An 18,063-nucleotide genomic window follows, 5' to 3' on the forward strand; every position below is an offset into this window, starting at 1 on the left:
TGTAAAATCAAACTTAAATGTCAGACCATCGTTGAAAACTTTTTATTTCAATTCCACAAGTCTGGTACTAATTAAGTTTTAAAACGTGCTTCAATTAAAGTTTATAAGTTGTTAAACATTAGATTGGAATTTGAAGATTCTATAAAGAATTGCAGGTAGTTATTTGGCCTTAGGGGTAAATAATGAAGGATGTAAAAAAAATCGTTAATTACATGGTGATTTGGAGTGAAGCGCAAGCAGAGAGGTGGGCTTTGGTAAAGAGAAATTTAAAAAGTTAACCAGAAATGAATATAAAAAAACAGTGCAGACAAGTAAAATTGCTAGCGACAACCAAACTCTGTCATAAGACACAAAATTCAGACCACACCTCTTATTTGAGTCCAGCAGGGAAAGTGCAAAAATGACAAAACTGAAGGCTTTCTGTCTGAATGTATTCTGCAGTTGTGACTGTTAGGCTACTTTGAACATTTTCAGATGGTATGGAATATGAGGAGCATTTGCTAAATTTAGACAAGAGCCAGTCCTCAATTTAAAAAAAAAGTTCATTATTTAACTTCCTCTGATACTTAAAGGACATCAAAGGAAGACGTTGCATGAGATGTTCCGATTCTATACCATTGTAACTACACAGGGGAATATAATAAATAAATGTTTGTGTTAATTAGCCCTCATTGACCCATACAATAAGATTAAGATATATATTAAGTGGCTATTTTAAGATCATAAGATAGAGGAGAATTAGGCTATTTGGCCCATCGAGTCTGTTCTGTTATTTCATCATGGCTGATCCATTACCCTTTCAGCCCCAATCTCCTGCCTTTTCCCTATATCCTTTCACACCCTGACTAGTCAAGAATCTATCAACCTCTGCCTTAAAGATACGTAAATACTTGGCTTCCATATCTACCTGCAGCAACAAATTCCAGATTCACCACTCTCTGGCTAAAGAAATTCCACCTCCTCCATTCTAAAACCACATTCCTCTATTTTGAGACTGTGTTCTCTGATCTAAGCACTGCCCACCTCCCCCACCTTAGGAAATATCCTCTCCAAATCCACTCTATCAAGGCCTTTCAACATTTGGTAGATTTCAATGTTATCTCCAGTGAGTAAAGGCCCAGAGCCATCAAATACTCCTCATATGACAAGTTCTTCAATCATTTTTGTGAACTCCTTTGAACCCTCTCCGATGTCAGCACATCCTTTCTTACAGAAGGGGCTCAAAACTTGTTCACAATACTCCAAGTGAGGCCCAACCAGTGCTTTATAAAGCCTCAACTTTACATCCTTGCTCTTATATTCTAGTCTTCTCGAAATGAATGCTAACATTGCATTTGCCTTCATCACCCCTGACTCAACCTGCTACTTAACCTTTAGGGAATTGTGCATGAAGACTCCAAAGTCCCTTTGGATCTCAAATTTTTGAATTTTCTCTCCATTTAGAAAATAGTCTATCCTTAACTTCTTCTACCAAAGTGCATGATCATACATCTCCTGACATTGTATTTAAATCAGCCCCTTCTTTGCCCATTCTCATCTAAGCCCTTCTATAGATGCTCTACTCCCTCAAAACTACCTGCCCTTCCACCTATCTTTATATCATCTGCAAACTTGGGCACAAAGACATCAATTCTCTCATCCAAATAATTGACGTACAGCGTAAAAAGAAGTGGTCCCAACACAGACTCCTGTGCCACACCACTAGTCATTGGCAGCCAAACAGGAAAGGGTCCCTTTACCCCCACTCTTTGCCTCCTGCCAATCAACCAATGCTTTATCCATGCTAGTATCTTTCTTGTAATACCACGAGCTCTTAACTTATGAGCTACACCTTGTCAAAGGCCTTCTGAAAATCCAAATACACAACATCCACTTATTCTCCTCTGTCTATGTTGCTTGTTATTTCTTAAAAGAATTCCAACTGATTTGACATGCAAGATTTTCCCTTAAGGAAACCATGCTAACTTGGGCCTTTTTTTAATCATGTGCCTCTAAGTACTCCAAAACTACATCCTTAACAATTGACTGAAACACCTTCCCATCCACTGTCAGACTAACTGCCCTGTAATTTCCTTTCTTCTGTCTCTCTCCCTTCTTGAACAGCAGAGCTACATTTAAAATTTTCCATTCCTTCAGAACCCTGCCAAACTCAATTGATTCTTGAAAGCTCACTGCTAATGCTTCCACAATCTCTTCAGCAACCTCCTTCAGAACCCTGAGGTATACACCATCTGGTCCAGGTGACTTATCTACCTTCAGACCTTTCAGTTTCCCAAGAACCTTCTCCTTATTAATGGCAACTTTACATACTTCTGTCTCCTGACTCCAACTTCCAGCATACTGCTCATGTCTTCCATTATGAAGACTGATGCAAAATACTTATTTAGTTCATTCACCATGTCCTTGTCCCCCACGACCACCTCTCCAGCATCATTTTCCAGCAGTCCGATATCTACTCTTGCCTCTCTTTTACACTATGTATCTGAAAAATCTTTTGGTATCCCCCCTTAGTATTATTAGATAGCTTACCTTCGTATTCTATCTTTTCTTTCTTTATTACTTTTTTTAGTTGCCTACTGTTGGTTTTTAAAAGCTTTCCAATCATCTAACTTCACATTGAATTGAACCACAGACTCAACCTGCAAATTAACCAGGAATAACAGAGATTGATTCCAGGAATGAAAGGGTTACCGTATGAAGAACGTCTGGCAGCTCTTGGGCTGTATTCCCTGGAGTTCAGGAGAATGAGGGGGAATCTCATAGAAACATTCCAAATGTTAAAAGACCTGAACAGATTAGACATGACAAAGTTATTTCCCATGGTAGGGAGTCTAGGACAAGAGGGCAGAACTTCAGGATTGAAGGGCGTCCACTTGCAACAGAGATGTGGCGAAATTACTTTAGTCAGAATGTGGTAAATCTGTGGAATTTGTTGTCACGAGCGGCTGTGGAGGCCAAGTCATTGGGTGCATTTAAGGCAGAGATAGATAGGTTCTTGATTAGTCAGGGCATCAAAGGGTATGAGGAGAAGGCAGGGGAGTGGGGATGACTGGAAGAACTGGATCAGCCTATGATTGAATGACGGAGCAGACTCGATGGGCCGAATGGCCTACTTCTGCTCCCATATCCTATGGTCTTATTATATGCTCTCTCTTTGGCTTTTATGGTGGCTTTGACTTCTCTTGTTAGTCATGGTTGTGTCATCTTGCCGTTAGAATACTTCTTCCTCTTTGGGATTAAATGTCCTGCGCCTTCCGAATTGCTTCCAGAAATTCCAGCCATTGTTGCTCTGCTGTCATCCATACCAGTGTTCTTTTCCAATGAATTTTGGCCAGCTCCTCTCTCATGCTTCTGTAATTCCCTATACTCCACTTTAATACTGATACATCTGACTATAATATTTTCTATATTCATACATTGTTTGACACATCCCTGAAACTTGATACAGAATTCAGGATATGTCTGTGTTGCTATTAATATTCTGGCTATTTGCATATCCAAAGAATAGACCTCTGCAAGTAACAAATGTGGTATAATTTGAGTGTTTGGTAAAAACAGAACATGCTGGAAACACTTAACACATCAGACAACATTTGTGGAAAAATAAGAGGAATTAATACTGTATATCAGATTGAAGACTCTTTGTCAGAACTGGCAAAGACATGATTACAAAATATATACAGAAAATCTATCAATACACATTGTTTTGCTTTGAGATACTTTAAATTTCGATATGGAGAAAGGGACACAATGATATCTATTTCCCTAATGTTGTAGCTTACAATATTTTCTTTATAAGCCTGGAGAAAACTTTTATCTTATTCTCCTGCAGCTTTGCCAAGTCATCCAAGAATCAGCCTGCCAATTACGCTAATATATTTGAACTTAAGTTTTAATCTTCACTAAATTTGAATGAATTTTTATTGCTTGTAACTTCATGCTTAATCCTGCTATGTAATAGCAAATTTCTTACTGAAACCATAGCTCATAAAATGTGTCAGATTAATTCATTCCTTGAGTAGGCATGGCAATAAGTTACCAGTAATATTCATGTGAAAATAATGCATATTTTCAACCAATGGGAATACTCTGGATTCTTCTCAATCAGATGGAACTTGTAAAAACACTACAAATGGTACAACTTCAGATCTTGAATATCTTTTCACAGCTTGAGAATAGATGAAATTGGTTAGATATATTTGATGGAAGAATCATGAATCATTTCCTATCTTTATTTGGTAATGACTATTAAGGACTGCCCAAATTAGAAAGAAATGTTTTTAGAAAATATTAAGAACTATTTAAAGGGGAGAATTGAAAATTGTAAGGAACACACACTGGAGGATTATTGGGGAAGTGTTTTTTTGGCAATATAATAACATGAGAATTTCATCCTTCTTAATACACCCTCCCAGTTACCAGTTAAACAGGCATGGAATATGATGCAAAACTAGTAAATACAAAAACTCTCCATAGCTCTGACACTTTACTTCGAAAGACATCAGCTGTGCTCTGAACCTTTCAAAAGAATGCTTTAAGTAGGGACAGGGAGTATCTACACTTTTTTGTGAGTGGGTTGAAAATTCTACCATATAAAGTAACATCTGTCAAATTTTTAATTCCAAATACACTCTATCCTCATGGCAACTCATTTCTGGAAGATAAGTGTATTCTATCAATTGCAAACTTAACATACAAATGCAGCATGAATAAGTCAACAGGTCAAAGCCGAGTTGACTTAGCGTTGTAAATTAGAGCTTCATAATCAGGCTGGGTGGAATACATTAGAAATGGAAAAATGCATAAAGTGATTTTTTTCAAATTTTAGTACCAAGCAGCTTCTCGGTTTGATTGCGTCCCTTTTATTTTCCTACTCCAGAACCACTGGAGCACAAATATGCATTAAGAATGCCAAAACAACTCAAAGTTACAGCAACAAGTTTTGAGATTATATTGCTGATGCTTACTGAGTTCTGAGAAAAATGGACAAAAAGTGCTTCTCTTTCCATGAGTCATTTCTGCCTTGGTTCAGAGCTGCCTCTTGCGCTTACTTCATAGGCATATTCATATTTGTGGCATATTATCCCTCTCAACCCCATTCTCCTACCTTCTCCCATAACTGTTGATACCATGACTAATCAAGAATCTATCAAACTCCGCTTTAAATAACCAGTGATTTGGCCTTCACACCAATCTTTGGCAATGAATTCCACAGATTCACCACCTATTGGCTAAATAAATTCTTCCTCATCTCTGTTCTAAATTGACATCCCTCTATTCTGAGGTTATGTCCTCTGGTCCTAGACTTCCCCACTATAGGAAACATCCTCTCCACATTCACTCTATCTATGTCTTTTAATATTTGATAGGTTTCAATGAGATCCCCCTTCATTCTTCTAAACTCGAGAGAGTACAGGCCCAGAGTTATCAAATGCTCTTCATAAGTAAACTTTTTCATTCCAGGATTCATTCTCATGAATCACCTCTGGACTCCATCCAATACCAGCACATCTTAGATAAGGACCCACAACTGCTCACAATATTCCAAGTGTGGTTTGACCAAAGCCTTATAAAGCATCAGCATTACATGCTTGCTTTAAGTTCCTAGTCCTCTCAAAATGAAAGCTAAACATTGCATTTGCCTTCCTTACCATTGACCCACCTCCGAGTTAACCTCCTTTAGGGAATCCTGCACAAGGTCTCCCATGTACCTCTGATTTTTGAAATTTTTGCCTGTTTAGAAAACAGTCTACACCTTTATTCCTTCTACCAAAGTGTATTGCCCTACATTATTCCATCTGCCACCTCTTTGCCCATTCTCCCAATCTAAGTCCTTCTGCAAACTCCCTACTTCCTCAACACTACATGTCCTCCACCTATCTTAGTACCATCTGCAAACTTGACCACAAAGCCATCATATAAAGCAGTGACATATAACGTAAAAGGAATCGGTCCCAACACTGACCCTTGCAGAACAGCACCAACCACCGGCAGCCAACCAGATAAGGCTCCCTTTATTTCCTCTCTTTGCCTCCTGCCAGTCAGTCAATCTTCCTGTAATGCCATTGAATCTTGTTAAGCAGCCTAAAGAATGGCAGCTTGTCAAAGGCCCTCTGAAAATCCAAGTACATAACATCCACTGACTCTCCTTTATCTATCCTGCCTGTTATTTCCTGTCAGGCAAAATTTCCCCTTAAGGAAACCATGCAGATTTTGGCCTATTTTATCACGTGTGTCCAAGTACCTTGAAACCTCCTCCTTAATAATGGACTCCAACGTTTTCGCAACCACTGGTCAGGTTACCAGGCATATAATTTCTTTCTTTCTGCCTCCCTTCCTTCGTAAAGTGGTGTGACATTTGCAATTTTTCAGTTCTTTGGAACCATTCCAGAATGCAGTGACTCTGGGTGGATTACTACTAATGCTATCACAATCACTTCAGCTCCCTCTTCCAAACCCCTGGGATGCAGTCCATCTGATCCAGGTGACTTAGCTACCTTCAGACCTTTCAGCTTCCCGAGCACCATCTCCTTAGTAACAGCAACTACACTTAATTCTGCCCCAACAGTCAAATTTTGTGCATACTGCTAGTGTCTCCCGCAGTGAAGACTGATGCAAAATACTTATTAAGTTTGTCTGCCATTTCTTTGTCTCTTATTACTACCTCTCCAGCATAAGACAAAGGAGCAGAATTAGGCCATGCAGCCCATCGAGTCCAGTCTTACATTCCATTATGGCGGATCCTGTATCCCACTCAACCCCATGCACCTGCCTTCTCGCCATTACATTTGATGCCCTGACCTCAGGAAACCATCAACTTTTGCTTTAAATATATCGAATATCCATTTAGGAATTGGGTAGCAGAGGGGAAGAAGCTGTTCCTGAACCGCTGAGTGTGTGCCTTCAGGCTTCTGTACCTCCTACCTGATGATAACAGTGAGAAAAGTGCATTCCCTGGGTGCTGGGGATCCTTAATAATGGACACTGCCTTCCTTAGACACCATTTCTTGAATATGTCCTGGGTACTTTGTAGGCTAGTACCTAAGATGGAGCTGACCCTGTACGTCCTGTCTAACACCTCCTCACTTACCCTAACAAGTCAAAAGTCACGGAGCTACAGCTCTAGTTCCTTAACATTGTCTCTAAAGAGCTGCATCCCAATGCATCTGGTGCAGACGTGGCCATCGGAGAGGCTGGTAATCTCCTGGAAATCCCACATCTGACAAGCAGAGCAGAACACTGGCCCTGTAGACAACCCCCTATTCTTGCCAGAGTTAAATAAGAAAAAGAAATAAGAAATGAACTTACCTACTTACCTTGCTTCTGTCTGCTTTCACCAATGTCCTGTTGAGCCAAAGCCTTACCATTCTGATGAAGACCACTCTGAGAACAACTGCACTCACTCACACTGACAACTCCACTAGATGGTACCCTCTTTTATGGAGACTGGGTTTTTAAGGCTCTTCACCAAACTTGTGCAGCAACACTTCTACTATGTCTGCGCTATACTCCAATCAAAGACTCCTGTTGAAAAGCTCCTGTTGAAAAGCTCCTGTTTAAAGCTCTTTGCCAGACTTGCACGGGGACACCTCTACTGCGCCTGTGCCGTACTCTAAATCAAAGACTCCCATTGTAAAAACTTCCTAGTTTTTAAAGGTCTTCACCGGACTTGCACCGGAACACTTCCACAGCATCTGCACTGTACTCCAATCAAAGACTCCCATTGGAAAAAATTCCTGTTTTTTAAAACTCTTCATCAAACTTGCGTGTCTGAATGCTTCTACTGCGATGCGTCATATTCCATCATTTTCCAGCGGTTCACCTTTTTTTTTACTCTTTATTTTGCTGGAAAAACTTTTGTATTCTCTCTTATATTATTGCCACCTTATCATCAAAGTTTATCTTTTTCTCTCCTTATAGTCTTTATAGTTCTAACATGATAGAACTCTATTATATTCTGATCACTGCCTCTTTAGGGTTCCTTTACCTGCTGAGTTCCTCCAGCAATTTTTTGTATGTTGCTTTTATATTTGCCTTCTGTTGATTTTTAAAAGCTTCCTAATCCTCTACCCACTATTTCTTCTGTATCATATGCCTTCTCTTTTTGCTTTGTGCTGCCTTTGATTTCCCTTGTTAGCCATGGTTGCATCATCCTCTCTTTAGAATACTTTTTGTTTGGGATGTATCTATCTTGGCCCTTCCAAGTTGCCTCCAGAAACTCCAGCCACTGCTGTTCTGCTGTCATCCCTGCTACTGTCCCCTTCTAATCAACCTTGGCCAGCTCCTCGCCCATGCCTCTGTTACTCCACTGTAATACTGATGCATCAGCTTCTTCCTCTCAAACTACAGGGTGAATCTTAACATAATAAGATCAATGGCTCTCAAGGGTTCCTTTATCTTAAGCTCGCTAATCAATTCTGGTTTATTATACAACACCCAATCCAGAATTGCCTTTTTCCTAGTGGCCTCAACCACAAGCATGATTTTAATTCTCAACATTTAACTTTAAGGAAAAGTACACAAGAGCCAGGCTTCCCAACATGATCTTAACTATTGGTGCTGGGGTCAGATCAAGTGCATATTGTTTTTTTTTAAAAAAAAGAAAATATTTGGTTTGACTTTAGACTAGGCCAGGCCAAATTGGCTTGGATTAATACAGAGCTTAGAGAATGGAGGGCTATGGGTAAGCCTAAGTCGTTCTAAGATAGGACATGTTTGGCACAGCTTTGTGGGCTGAAGGGCCTGTATTGTGCTGTAGGTTTCCTATGTTTCTATGATATTTTATCTGGGTCAAGATAATATCCTCTGTCTTTATTTAGCAGAACCTGGACAATACACAGGCATTAACTAATAAATGGCAAGTCATGTGGTTGCATCGAGGTAACAGGTAGTGATAACTTCCAACAAGGAGATGGCTAAGTGTTTCCCCTTGAATTTAGTGTTATTACCATTTTCCCTTACAAACAAGAGGTTGCAATTCACAAGAAACTCAATTGGACCAGCTGCATAAATAATAAGATTATAAGAGCATGTCAGTATTCTAGGGCAACAACTTAACTTTCTCGCCCCCCCCCCCCCCCAGCAAACACATGTCTACTCTTCAGCTAAGAGCATGACAGGGTTGAATGCTCTCTGCTTTTCTGGATGACTACAGCAAGTCACCACAACCCATTACCTGCCTGCTTATGAGGTGCCTCATTCAAGCCATAAACATACATTTCATCCATTATTGTACATATCATCTACAGAATACACTGCAGTATGTTTCTTCAACAGCACCCCAGTGCGCAATACAAGATCTCTTTTGCCTTGAAGGGCTTCAGCTACATGGGAACCACGAACATCCATATTTCCTTCCAAGTCACACACCAGCTATATTTGCTCTAAACTTCAAAGTGGAACTGGAGCCACAAAAAATCTTGAGGAACTCAGCAGGTCTGTCAGTGGGAGGAACTGAACTGTTGACATTTTGGTGGAAATCCTGTACCAGGAACAATGTTAAAAATCACTCATGATTCCTTAAAAACCTGCACTCTTTTTAAAATCACCTTACCATTGTCCGTGCAACCTGGTGTATCCAAACATTCTGCAACGTGCCACCGAGGCGTTTCTATCATCAGCAGAGAGAAGGGCATTTGACAGATTGGGCAATGGCCAGAATGCACCGGTTTGGTCTTTGTCAGGATACACTTTCCACCGGGCGCATTGCTGCTTTCAGTCTGCTTAAGTGGGGTAGAAGGATCGGTAGGCCGTGACAGTGGGCTGGGAGTGGCTGGGCGATGTACAGATGCGGCGGAAGGGCTGAGAGGTCGGGAGGAGAGCCGATCTGTGGTCCCTGACTCCCGCTCAGGCTCCGGGCACTTGGCCCCTCTCCTACTCCTGGACCGGAGCCCATCAGCGACAGCTCTGCCACTTCTTCCCCGCTCGGCTTTCGACCGCTTGAGCAACCTCCCAGGCGGCGGGCTGCGAACCTCTGCACTATTCTCAGGACGCCTGACTTTGCGAACAGATTTATAATCCCAAATGTCATCCTCTCTGCTCATGGCGCGCCCTCAGCAAGCGGCGCCCATTCAAAACACGCCAACCTCGGCCTTGAATCCGCACATTCGACACGATTTCTAGCACAAATCTACACTTATCAAAAGACACTCAAACTGTTCTGAATTATTTTCTCAAATTCCTTTCTTTTTGTAACTCATAGTACTTTGTGTTAAATTGCATAGCTGTGATGTGAGTTTTCCAATGGCGAATGTGAGATCAGCCGAGCAGTAATCGCTCTCGCTGTCGCCATGGCTGCCGCTTTTGCTGCTCAGGCTGAGCTGGAGTCCGCTCTGCTGACTGTAGACAGCCCGGCGGAAAAAGAGCGGCTCATCCTCCAGCACGTCAGGGAGATCGACGGCAGGGCTGCGGATCTGAGAGTCCCTGAGTTTGAAGAAGGTGAGTTTTTCCTGTCCCACAGACACTCAACGAGAAGGGAGGGAGGACTCTGGTTTCAAGCTGATTTGGAAATGAAATGGACTTCCAACGGTAATTCAAGAATCATGCAGAGACCGACAACACGAAGCACAGCAAGTAGACAATAACAAATAGACCATAACGTCCCTGGCCGGGTTTGAGCGAGCATGCAACCGGATGCCGCCACACTGAGGAAGTAAGGAGTTGGGGCAGTGTTTGCTCTGGGACAAGTAGATGCTAGTTCTTTCGGAAGAGACGAAGTGCTGTGTTTCTATTTCCTGAGTCAGAGTAGTCCCAAGTTCTCCTCCGGTTCGTGTCTGAAATTTGATTAATTGAAATCAAATAAAAAAAGACATTGCAAGATTACTAGTAGCATGTGCAGTTTTCTGCCCAGTCGAAGATAATGAAATTCTGGAATTCTGGCGAGCTAAGGTACATTCAATGCAGATTGAATTCATACAGCAATGTGAGAGAGGAAATGCATAAGGCACATGGGAAATACAGAGGCATGAGAGAGGAGCTTGTCAAGGTGGATTGGAAGGGGATACTGGCAGGGATGGCAACTTGACCTTTTCTCCTTAGAGCGACGGAGGATGACAGGTGACCTGATAGAGGTGTATAAGATGAGAGGCATTGATCGTGTGGATAGTAAGAGACTTTTTCCCAGCGCTGAAACGGCTAACACGAGAGGACATAGTTTTAAGGTGCTTTAAAGTAGATACAGAGGAGATGTCAGGGGCAAGTTTTTTTACGCGAAGAGTGATGAGTGCATGGAATGGGATGCCGGTGACAATGGTGGAGGCAGATACAATAGGGTATTTTAAGAGACTTCTGGATATTTCATGGACCTTAGAAAAATAGACGGCTATGGGTAACCCGAGATAATTTCTGAAGTAAGTACGAGTTCAGCACAGCATTCTATCTTTCAGGATAGAGGTGGCTCAAGTTCCTGGGAATAATTCACAAGACACAGGATAGATATGTTCCACAGAAGAAGTTGTTCTCAAATGCCAGGGCTAGGCAACTGTGGCCAAAAAGGAAAGTTAAGGACTGCATAAAAGCCAAGGAAAGGACATATAAAGTAGCAAAAATGAATGGGAAGCTTTTAAATTCCAACATAAGTTAACTTAAAAAGCTATAAGATGAGAAAAGATGAAATATGATGCAGATTAGCAGATAATATAAAGCGGGATACTAAAAGTTTTTCAGTTATATAAAGAGTAAAAGATAGGTGAGAGTTGATTTTGGACCATTGGAAAATGATGCTGGTGAAGTAGTAATGGGGGACAAAGAAATGGAAGATGAACTTAATAAGTACTTTGTCTCAGTCTTTACTGTGGAAGACACTAGCTGTATACCAGATTCTGTGAATGTCAGGGAACAGGAGTGAGTGCCATTGCTATTACAAAGCAAAAACTGCTAGGCAAACTCAAAGGCTTTAAAGTGGATAAGTGACCTGGACCAGACGAACCACATCCCAGAGTCCTGAGAGAGGTTGCTGAAGAGATAATGGATGCATTGATCGTGATCTTTCAAAACTCACTTGATTCTGGCTTGGCCCCAGAGGACTGGAAAATTGCAAATGTCACTCTACTCCTTAAGAAAGGAGGGAGGCAGAAGAAAGGAAATTACAGGCCAGTTAGCCTAACCTCAGTGGTTGGGAAAGTGTTGGAGTTCATTATTAAGAACGAAGTTTCAGGGTACTTGGAGACTAATGATAAAATAAATCAAAGTCAACATGGTTTCTGTAAAGGGATATCTGCTGACAAATCTGTTAGAGTTCTTTGAGGAAGTAACAAAGGGTGAACAAAGGAGAGGCAGAGAATGTCATTTACTTAGATTTTCAGAAGGCATTTTATAAGGTGCATCACATGAGGCATGCATAACAAGATAAAATCCTGTGGTGTTACAGGAATTATACTGGCATGGTTAGAGGAATGGCTGATGGACAGGAGGCAACGAGTGGGAATAAAGGGGGCCTTTTCTGCATTGGCTGCAAGTGATCAGTGGTGTTCCTCAGTGGTTAGTACTGGGACCACAACTTTTCACATTGTTTGTCAATGATTTAGATAGTAGAATTGATGGCTTTGTGGCAAAGTTTGTGGATGATAACAAAGGTAGGTGGAGGGATAGGTAGTGTTGAGGAAGCAATGTATTTGCAACAGGACTTTAAGCAATTGGAAGAATGGGCACAAGAGTGGCAGATGGAATATAATGTTGGGCAATCTATGATGATGCATTTTGGTAAAAGGAACAGTAGTGCAGACTATTACCTAAATGGTGGGAAAATTCAAACACCAGAGGTGCAGAGGGACTTGGGAGTCCTCGCAGAAGACTCCCAGAAGGTTAATTCACAGGTTGACTCTGAGGTAAAGATGGCAAATGCAATGTTGCCATTTATTTCAAGGGGAATAGAATATAAAACAAGGAGATAATGCTGAAGCTTTATAAGACACTAATCAGGCCGCACTTGGAGTATTGTCAACAGTTTTGGGCCCCTTATCTCAGAAAAGATGTGTTTGTAGCGGTGTGCTACACGCAGCACTAAAATTACGACACGGAGTCGGTAACTGCAGTCGAAGGAAAAACTTTATTCGAAATCCTCAGCCTCACTTTTAAGCCTCCCTCAACCTGCCCCCCGTGGCGCAGAGGCTCCAAAGCTCTGTGCTTGCAAACCCCTGTAGGCTATCTAATTGTGAGCCGGTTCGGATGTGCCAGGAAATGGGTCGCCACATGTTGTCATTGGAGAGAGTCCAGAGGAGGTTCACAAGGATAATTCCAGGAATGAAGAGGTAACATATGAGGAGCATTTGGCAGCTTTGGGCCTGTATTTATTGGTATATAAAAGAATGTAAGGGGATCCCATTGGAACTTAGCAAATGTTGAAAGGACTAGATAAGGTGGATGTGGAGAGGATGTTTCCTTTGGTGGGGGTATCCAGAACTAGAGGACACAGCCTCAAAATCAAAACATGACCTTTTAGAACAGAAGAAAGGAGGAGTTTTTTGAGCTGGAAGGTTGTGAATCTGTGGAATGCTCTGCCACAGACTATGGTGGAGGCAAAATCTGTTGGTATATTTTAAATGGAAGTTAATAGATTCCTGATTGCTTGGGGCATCAAGGGATATGGTGAGAGGACAGGTGTGTGGGGTTAAATGGGATCAGTCATGATGAAATGGTGGAGCAGACTCGATGGGCCTAATGGCCTAGTTCTGCGCCTATGTCTTATAGTCTTATTCTCTGCTCAGGCATAACTTTTTGTATATTCTATGCACAATATTGAATTGATCATTAACACTGCCATGGTATTTGGAGGGTTATAGGAGGGTCATACACAGAATCTGGAGATCTGTGTTAGAAAATTACATCATTTTGGGTGGAGAGAGGAAAAAACAAGAGTAACCACTAAGAATATGATGTGATGACGATTTGTAGAGGGGTGGCCATAAAAGCTGAAATGGCACCCTGAACATAAGAAGGTGGAACTTCTGTGTGTGGTTCTTATTGTGGGCCAATGTTGCTCCCTCAATATGACCATTAATTGAGTCCTTTTCCATATGCTGTTTTGGCATCTTACTGTGCTTTTAATTTGGCATACATTTTTAAAAGTGATAAAATACTAATGCTTACTTTTCTTATCTGCCCTACTCCACAATATTTTAGACCATAAATCACAGAAGCAGAATTATGTCTTTTGACAGATCGAGTCTGTTTCCCATTTGATCATGTCTAATTTATTATCCCCCCCCCTCTCTCCACCACATTTTCCTGCCTTCTTCCCGTAACTTTCAACACCCTTACAAACTCTGCTTTAAATACACCCAATAATTCCACCTTCTATCTAAAGAAACGCTTCCTCGCTTTTAGGGACGTTCTTGTATTCCAAGATCGTGCCCTCTGGTCCCCGACTCTCCCACTATTGGAAACATCCTCTCCACATCCACTTTTCAATATTTGATAGGTTTCAGTGAGATTCCCCTCTCATTCTTCTAAACTGCAGCGAGTACAGGCCCTCATACTTCAACCCTTTCATTCCTGGTATCATTCTTGTGAATCTCTCCAGTGCCAGCCCATCCTTTCTTCAATGAAGCTCCCAGAACTGCTCAGAATACTCTTTGCAATATTTTAATCTATAGGGAATAACAGATCTTTGCCTTTACTGGTATATCTAGCAGATACTCCAAAATTATTGCCAGGTTTACAAAGAACAGATTTTCTGCAGTACCGGCAACTTCTGTGGAAAGGAAAGTGAGATATGGAGTAAGCATTTAATGACTTTTTTCAGAAGTCATCCCTCATTTATTAAAAACACTAAATACTTTGAAAGGGAGAATATTATCTCAGCTGTGAAGATCCCTGCTGCACCCGGTGATCTTATTATTTGTCTCTTGGAGGCCGATGTCAGGCTGTCTTTTAGAAGGGTGAACTCTCGGAAGGTGGCAGGTGCCAATCCATGGAGTATATGGTAAGGCTCTGAAAAATTGTGCCAACCAACTGGCGGGGGTAGTCAAGGACATTTTCAACCTTCCTGCTACAGTCGGAAGTACCCAGCTGCTCCAAAAAAGCAAGAATTATACTAGTGCCCAAGAGTAGTGTGAGCAGCCTTAAGACTATCATCCAGTAGCACTCACATCTATAGTGATGAAATGCTTTGAGAGGTTGATCATGGCTAGAATGAATTCCTGCCTCAGTAAGGACCTGAACCTACTGCAATTTGTCTATCGCCACAGTAGGTCTACAGCAGACACAATCTCAATGGCTCTTCACACAGCCTTAGATCACCTGGACAATAGCCTGAGCACCTTTGTCAGGATGCTATTTGTTGACTGTAGCTCAGCATTTAACACCATCATTACCACAGTCCTGATCGATAAACTGCAGAACATGGGTCTCTGTACCTCTCTCTGCAATTGGATTTTTGATTTCTAACCAAAAGACCGCAATCTGTGCAGATTGATGATAGTATCTCCTCCTCGTGACGGTCAACACAAGTGCACCTCATGGATATGTACTTAGCCAACTGTTCTGCTGTAGTCTATGCCCATTACTGTGTGGCTAGGTATGGCTCAAATGCCATGTATAAATTTGCTGTTGGTACAACCATTGTTGGCAGAATCTCAGATGGAGATGACAGGGTGTACAGGAATGAGATATACTAGCTAGTTGAGTGGCGTCACAGCAACAAACTTGCACTTAACATCAGTGAGACCAAAGAACTGATTCTGGACTTCACAAAGGTGTGGATGAGATAACATAAACCAATCCTCATTGTGGGATCCGAAGTGGAGAGAAGGGGTAATTTCAAGTTCCTGGGTGTCAAAATCTCTGAGGATCTAACCTCGTCCCAATATATTGATGCAGCTATTAAGACAAGGTAGTAGCTATATTTTATTAGGAGTTTGAGGAGATTTGGTATGTCACCTAAAGCACTCAAACTTCTACAGATGTATTGAGAACATTCTGACAGGCTGTGTCACTGTCTGGTATGGGGGGAGGGAGCTATGGTACAGGATCGAAAGAAGGTACAGAAAGTTGTAAAATTAGTCAGCTCCATCTTGGGTACTAGCCTCCATAGTACTGAAGGGATCTTTAAGGAGCGGTGCCTCAGAAAGGTGGTATCCATTACTAAGGACCCCCATCAACCAGGACATGCCCTCTTCTCATTGTTACTGTCAGGAAAAAGGTACAGAAGCCTTAAAGCACAAAATCAGTGATTCAGGAACAGCTACTTCCTTTGGCTTCCACCATATGTTGGTGGAAGTTTCTAAGAAATTTTCCTTTGGCTGTCAATGGAAAAAAAGATCTTAGTTTGTCTATTCTTATTACCTAATGAAGTTTCCCTTCCCTGTTACTATCCTGATAAGTTTTCTTCGCACCCTCTCCTAGGCCTGAGCTCACTTGCAAAACTGGAATTGTAGGATCTGATGAAAAAGTGATGCATCAGAAAAAGAAGGGAGATTTTTGAAGGCTCCATTAATATCATTAACCTGGGTGTATTGTTGGGTGTTCTGAACCCTACCTGAAGGATAAGTAAGAGAGCATATTAGTATTCACTCTGGTTCATTCCAAGACAGTAACCAGAAAGAGGTGAATAAAATTGATGGAATTACAAACATGACAGCTTTGCCATTCCTAATGCATCAGTGGTAAAAAAAACTGTGGCTCACCCAGGATAGAATGTGAGGTAACCAATTTTCAACGTTAAAATAGCATTGAAGGTTGAGGAGTAATACAGTGTAAGTGTTGATAACAATTAGCACATATTTCAAAGTAAAGTTATTTATCAGAATACAAATGGCACCATATATAACCCTTAGATTCTTTTTCCTGTGGGCATACTCAGCAAATCTATAGAATGATAACTAAACTGGATCAATGAAAGAACAAGAGCACAGAAGACAATAAACTGTTGAAGTGCAACTATAAATAAATAGCAATGAATAACGAGAGCATGAAATATCAAGATAAATAGTCCTTAAAGTGAGATCATTGGCTGTGGGAACATCTCAAAAGATGACTGTAATTATTATCTTTTGTTCAAGAGCTTGATGGTTGAGGTGTTGTAACTGTTCTTGAACCCGGTGGAGCAAGTCCTGAGGCATCTGCAAGTTTTACCTTTAAGGCAGCAGCAAGAAAAGAGCTAGGATCTCTGATGATGGATGCTGCTTTCCTATGATAGCATTTCATGTAGATGTGATCAGTGGTTGGGAGGGCTTAACCCAATCCACTACCTTTTGTAAGATTTTCCATTCAAAGGCATTGGTGTTCCCATACTAAGCTGTAAAGCAGTATGGAAGAACACATCAAGGAATGCCCTTTGGGAAACCGTCAGTCAATGGTGGATATAGTATGGAAAATTAAACTATTCTATGTGGGAGCTTATGGAATATTTAATGAAGTGCCACATAATTTCAGTCATGGTTTGAGTAAATCCTATCATCAAAGATTTAAATTAGATTAATTGGTCATTTATTTTTATAGCTCAAATGAGGTTCTGGAAAGAGTTTCTAATTTTCACATTTTCCTGTCAATAATCATCTGCTTAAAAGAGGTGTGAATATTTTTCAACCAAAGTTTAAAGGTGATTTGATATTTATGATAGTTATGTATTGGTTACATGAATTGCAGGAATATATGACCAAATTATTATGTTGCTCCCATTTTTAGCCAAAGAAATGGTATAACAAGTAAAAAAAATGTCAGATCTTATCAAGCACATGAAAGAAGTATGAAGTTGAGTATGGTGTCAAGTAATTTCTTACTGCTAGAATTTACTTACCTCTGTTCATAGAGGTAGCTTCATGATACTGAATAATTTAAAACTGCAGTGCTCAGAGATTTTGCTTCTGACTAAGAACACTCTATTTTGCTTTTTCAAAATATGGTTGACAGTTTTAGTGAAATAATTGTAGAGCTTTAGAGAGCAAAAAATTAATTATACTTTGAGTTTAAAAATCATTCATATATGAATAAACAAAAATCACTTAGAAGTTTGCCAAATTGATTTGGAAAGTTTTTCCATGGTAAATGAGCAAAACTCAATTGACATTAATAGTTTCAAGAATATCTAAAGCCAAGCACAACGTAGTCTGGTGACAAACACGAATT

The 18,063-nt window shown here is 40.8% G+C and overlaps 2 protein-coding genes across 7 annotated transcripts in view; one reads left to right on the forward strand and one right to left on the reverse strand.

Annotated features, from left to right (window-relative positions):
* dclre1a (DNA cross-link repair 1A (PSO2 homolog, S. cerevisiae)) overlaps window positions 1-10,082 on the reverse strand; it is a 78,268-nt gene extending 68,186 nt beyond the window's left edge. For all 6 annotated transcript variants that reach the window (XM_059947884.1, XM_059947885.1, XM_059947886.1 and 3 more), the window contains exon 1: window positions 9,554-10,082. In XM_059947884.1, the coding sequence (XP_059803867.1) occupies window positions 9,554-10,043 (490 nt within the window). In that variant the 5' untranslated portion in view covers window positions 10,044-10,082. The remainder of the gene's footprint in view (window positions 1-9,553) is intronic.
* nhlrc2 (NHL repeat containing 2) overlaps window positions 10,042-18,063 on the forward strand; it is a 90,919-nt gene continuing 82,897 nt past the window's right edge. Inside the window, exons 1-2 of the mRNA XM_059948005.1 lie at window positions 10,042-10,121; window positions 10,262-10,437. Of these exons, the coding sequence (XP_059803988.1) occupies window positions 10,042-10,121; window positions 10,262-10,437 (256 nt within the window). The remainder of the gene's footprint in view (window positions 10,122-10,261; window positions 10,438-18,063) is intronic.

Source organism: Hypanus sabinus, chromosome 22, assembly GCF_030144855.1.
Source record: "Hypanus sabinus isolate sHypSab1 chromosome 22, sHypSab1.hap1, whole genome shotgun sequence".
In the NCBI taxonomy this organism is placed as follows: Eukaryota; Metazoa; Chordata; class Chondrichthyes; order Myliobatiformes; family Dasyatidae; genus Hypanus; species Hypanus sabinus.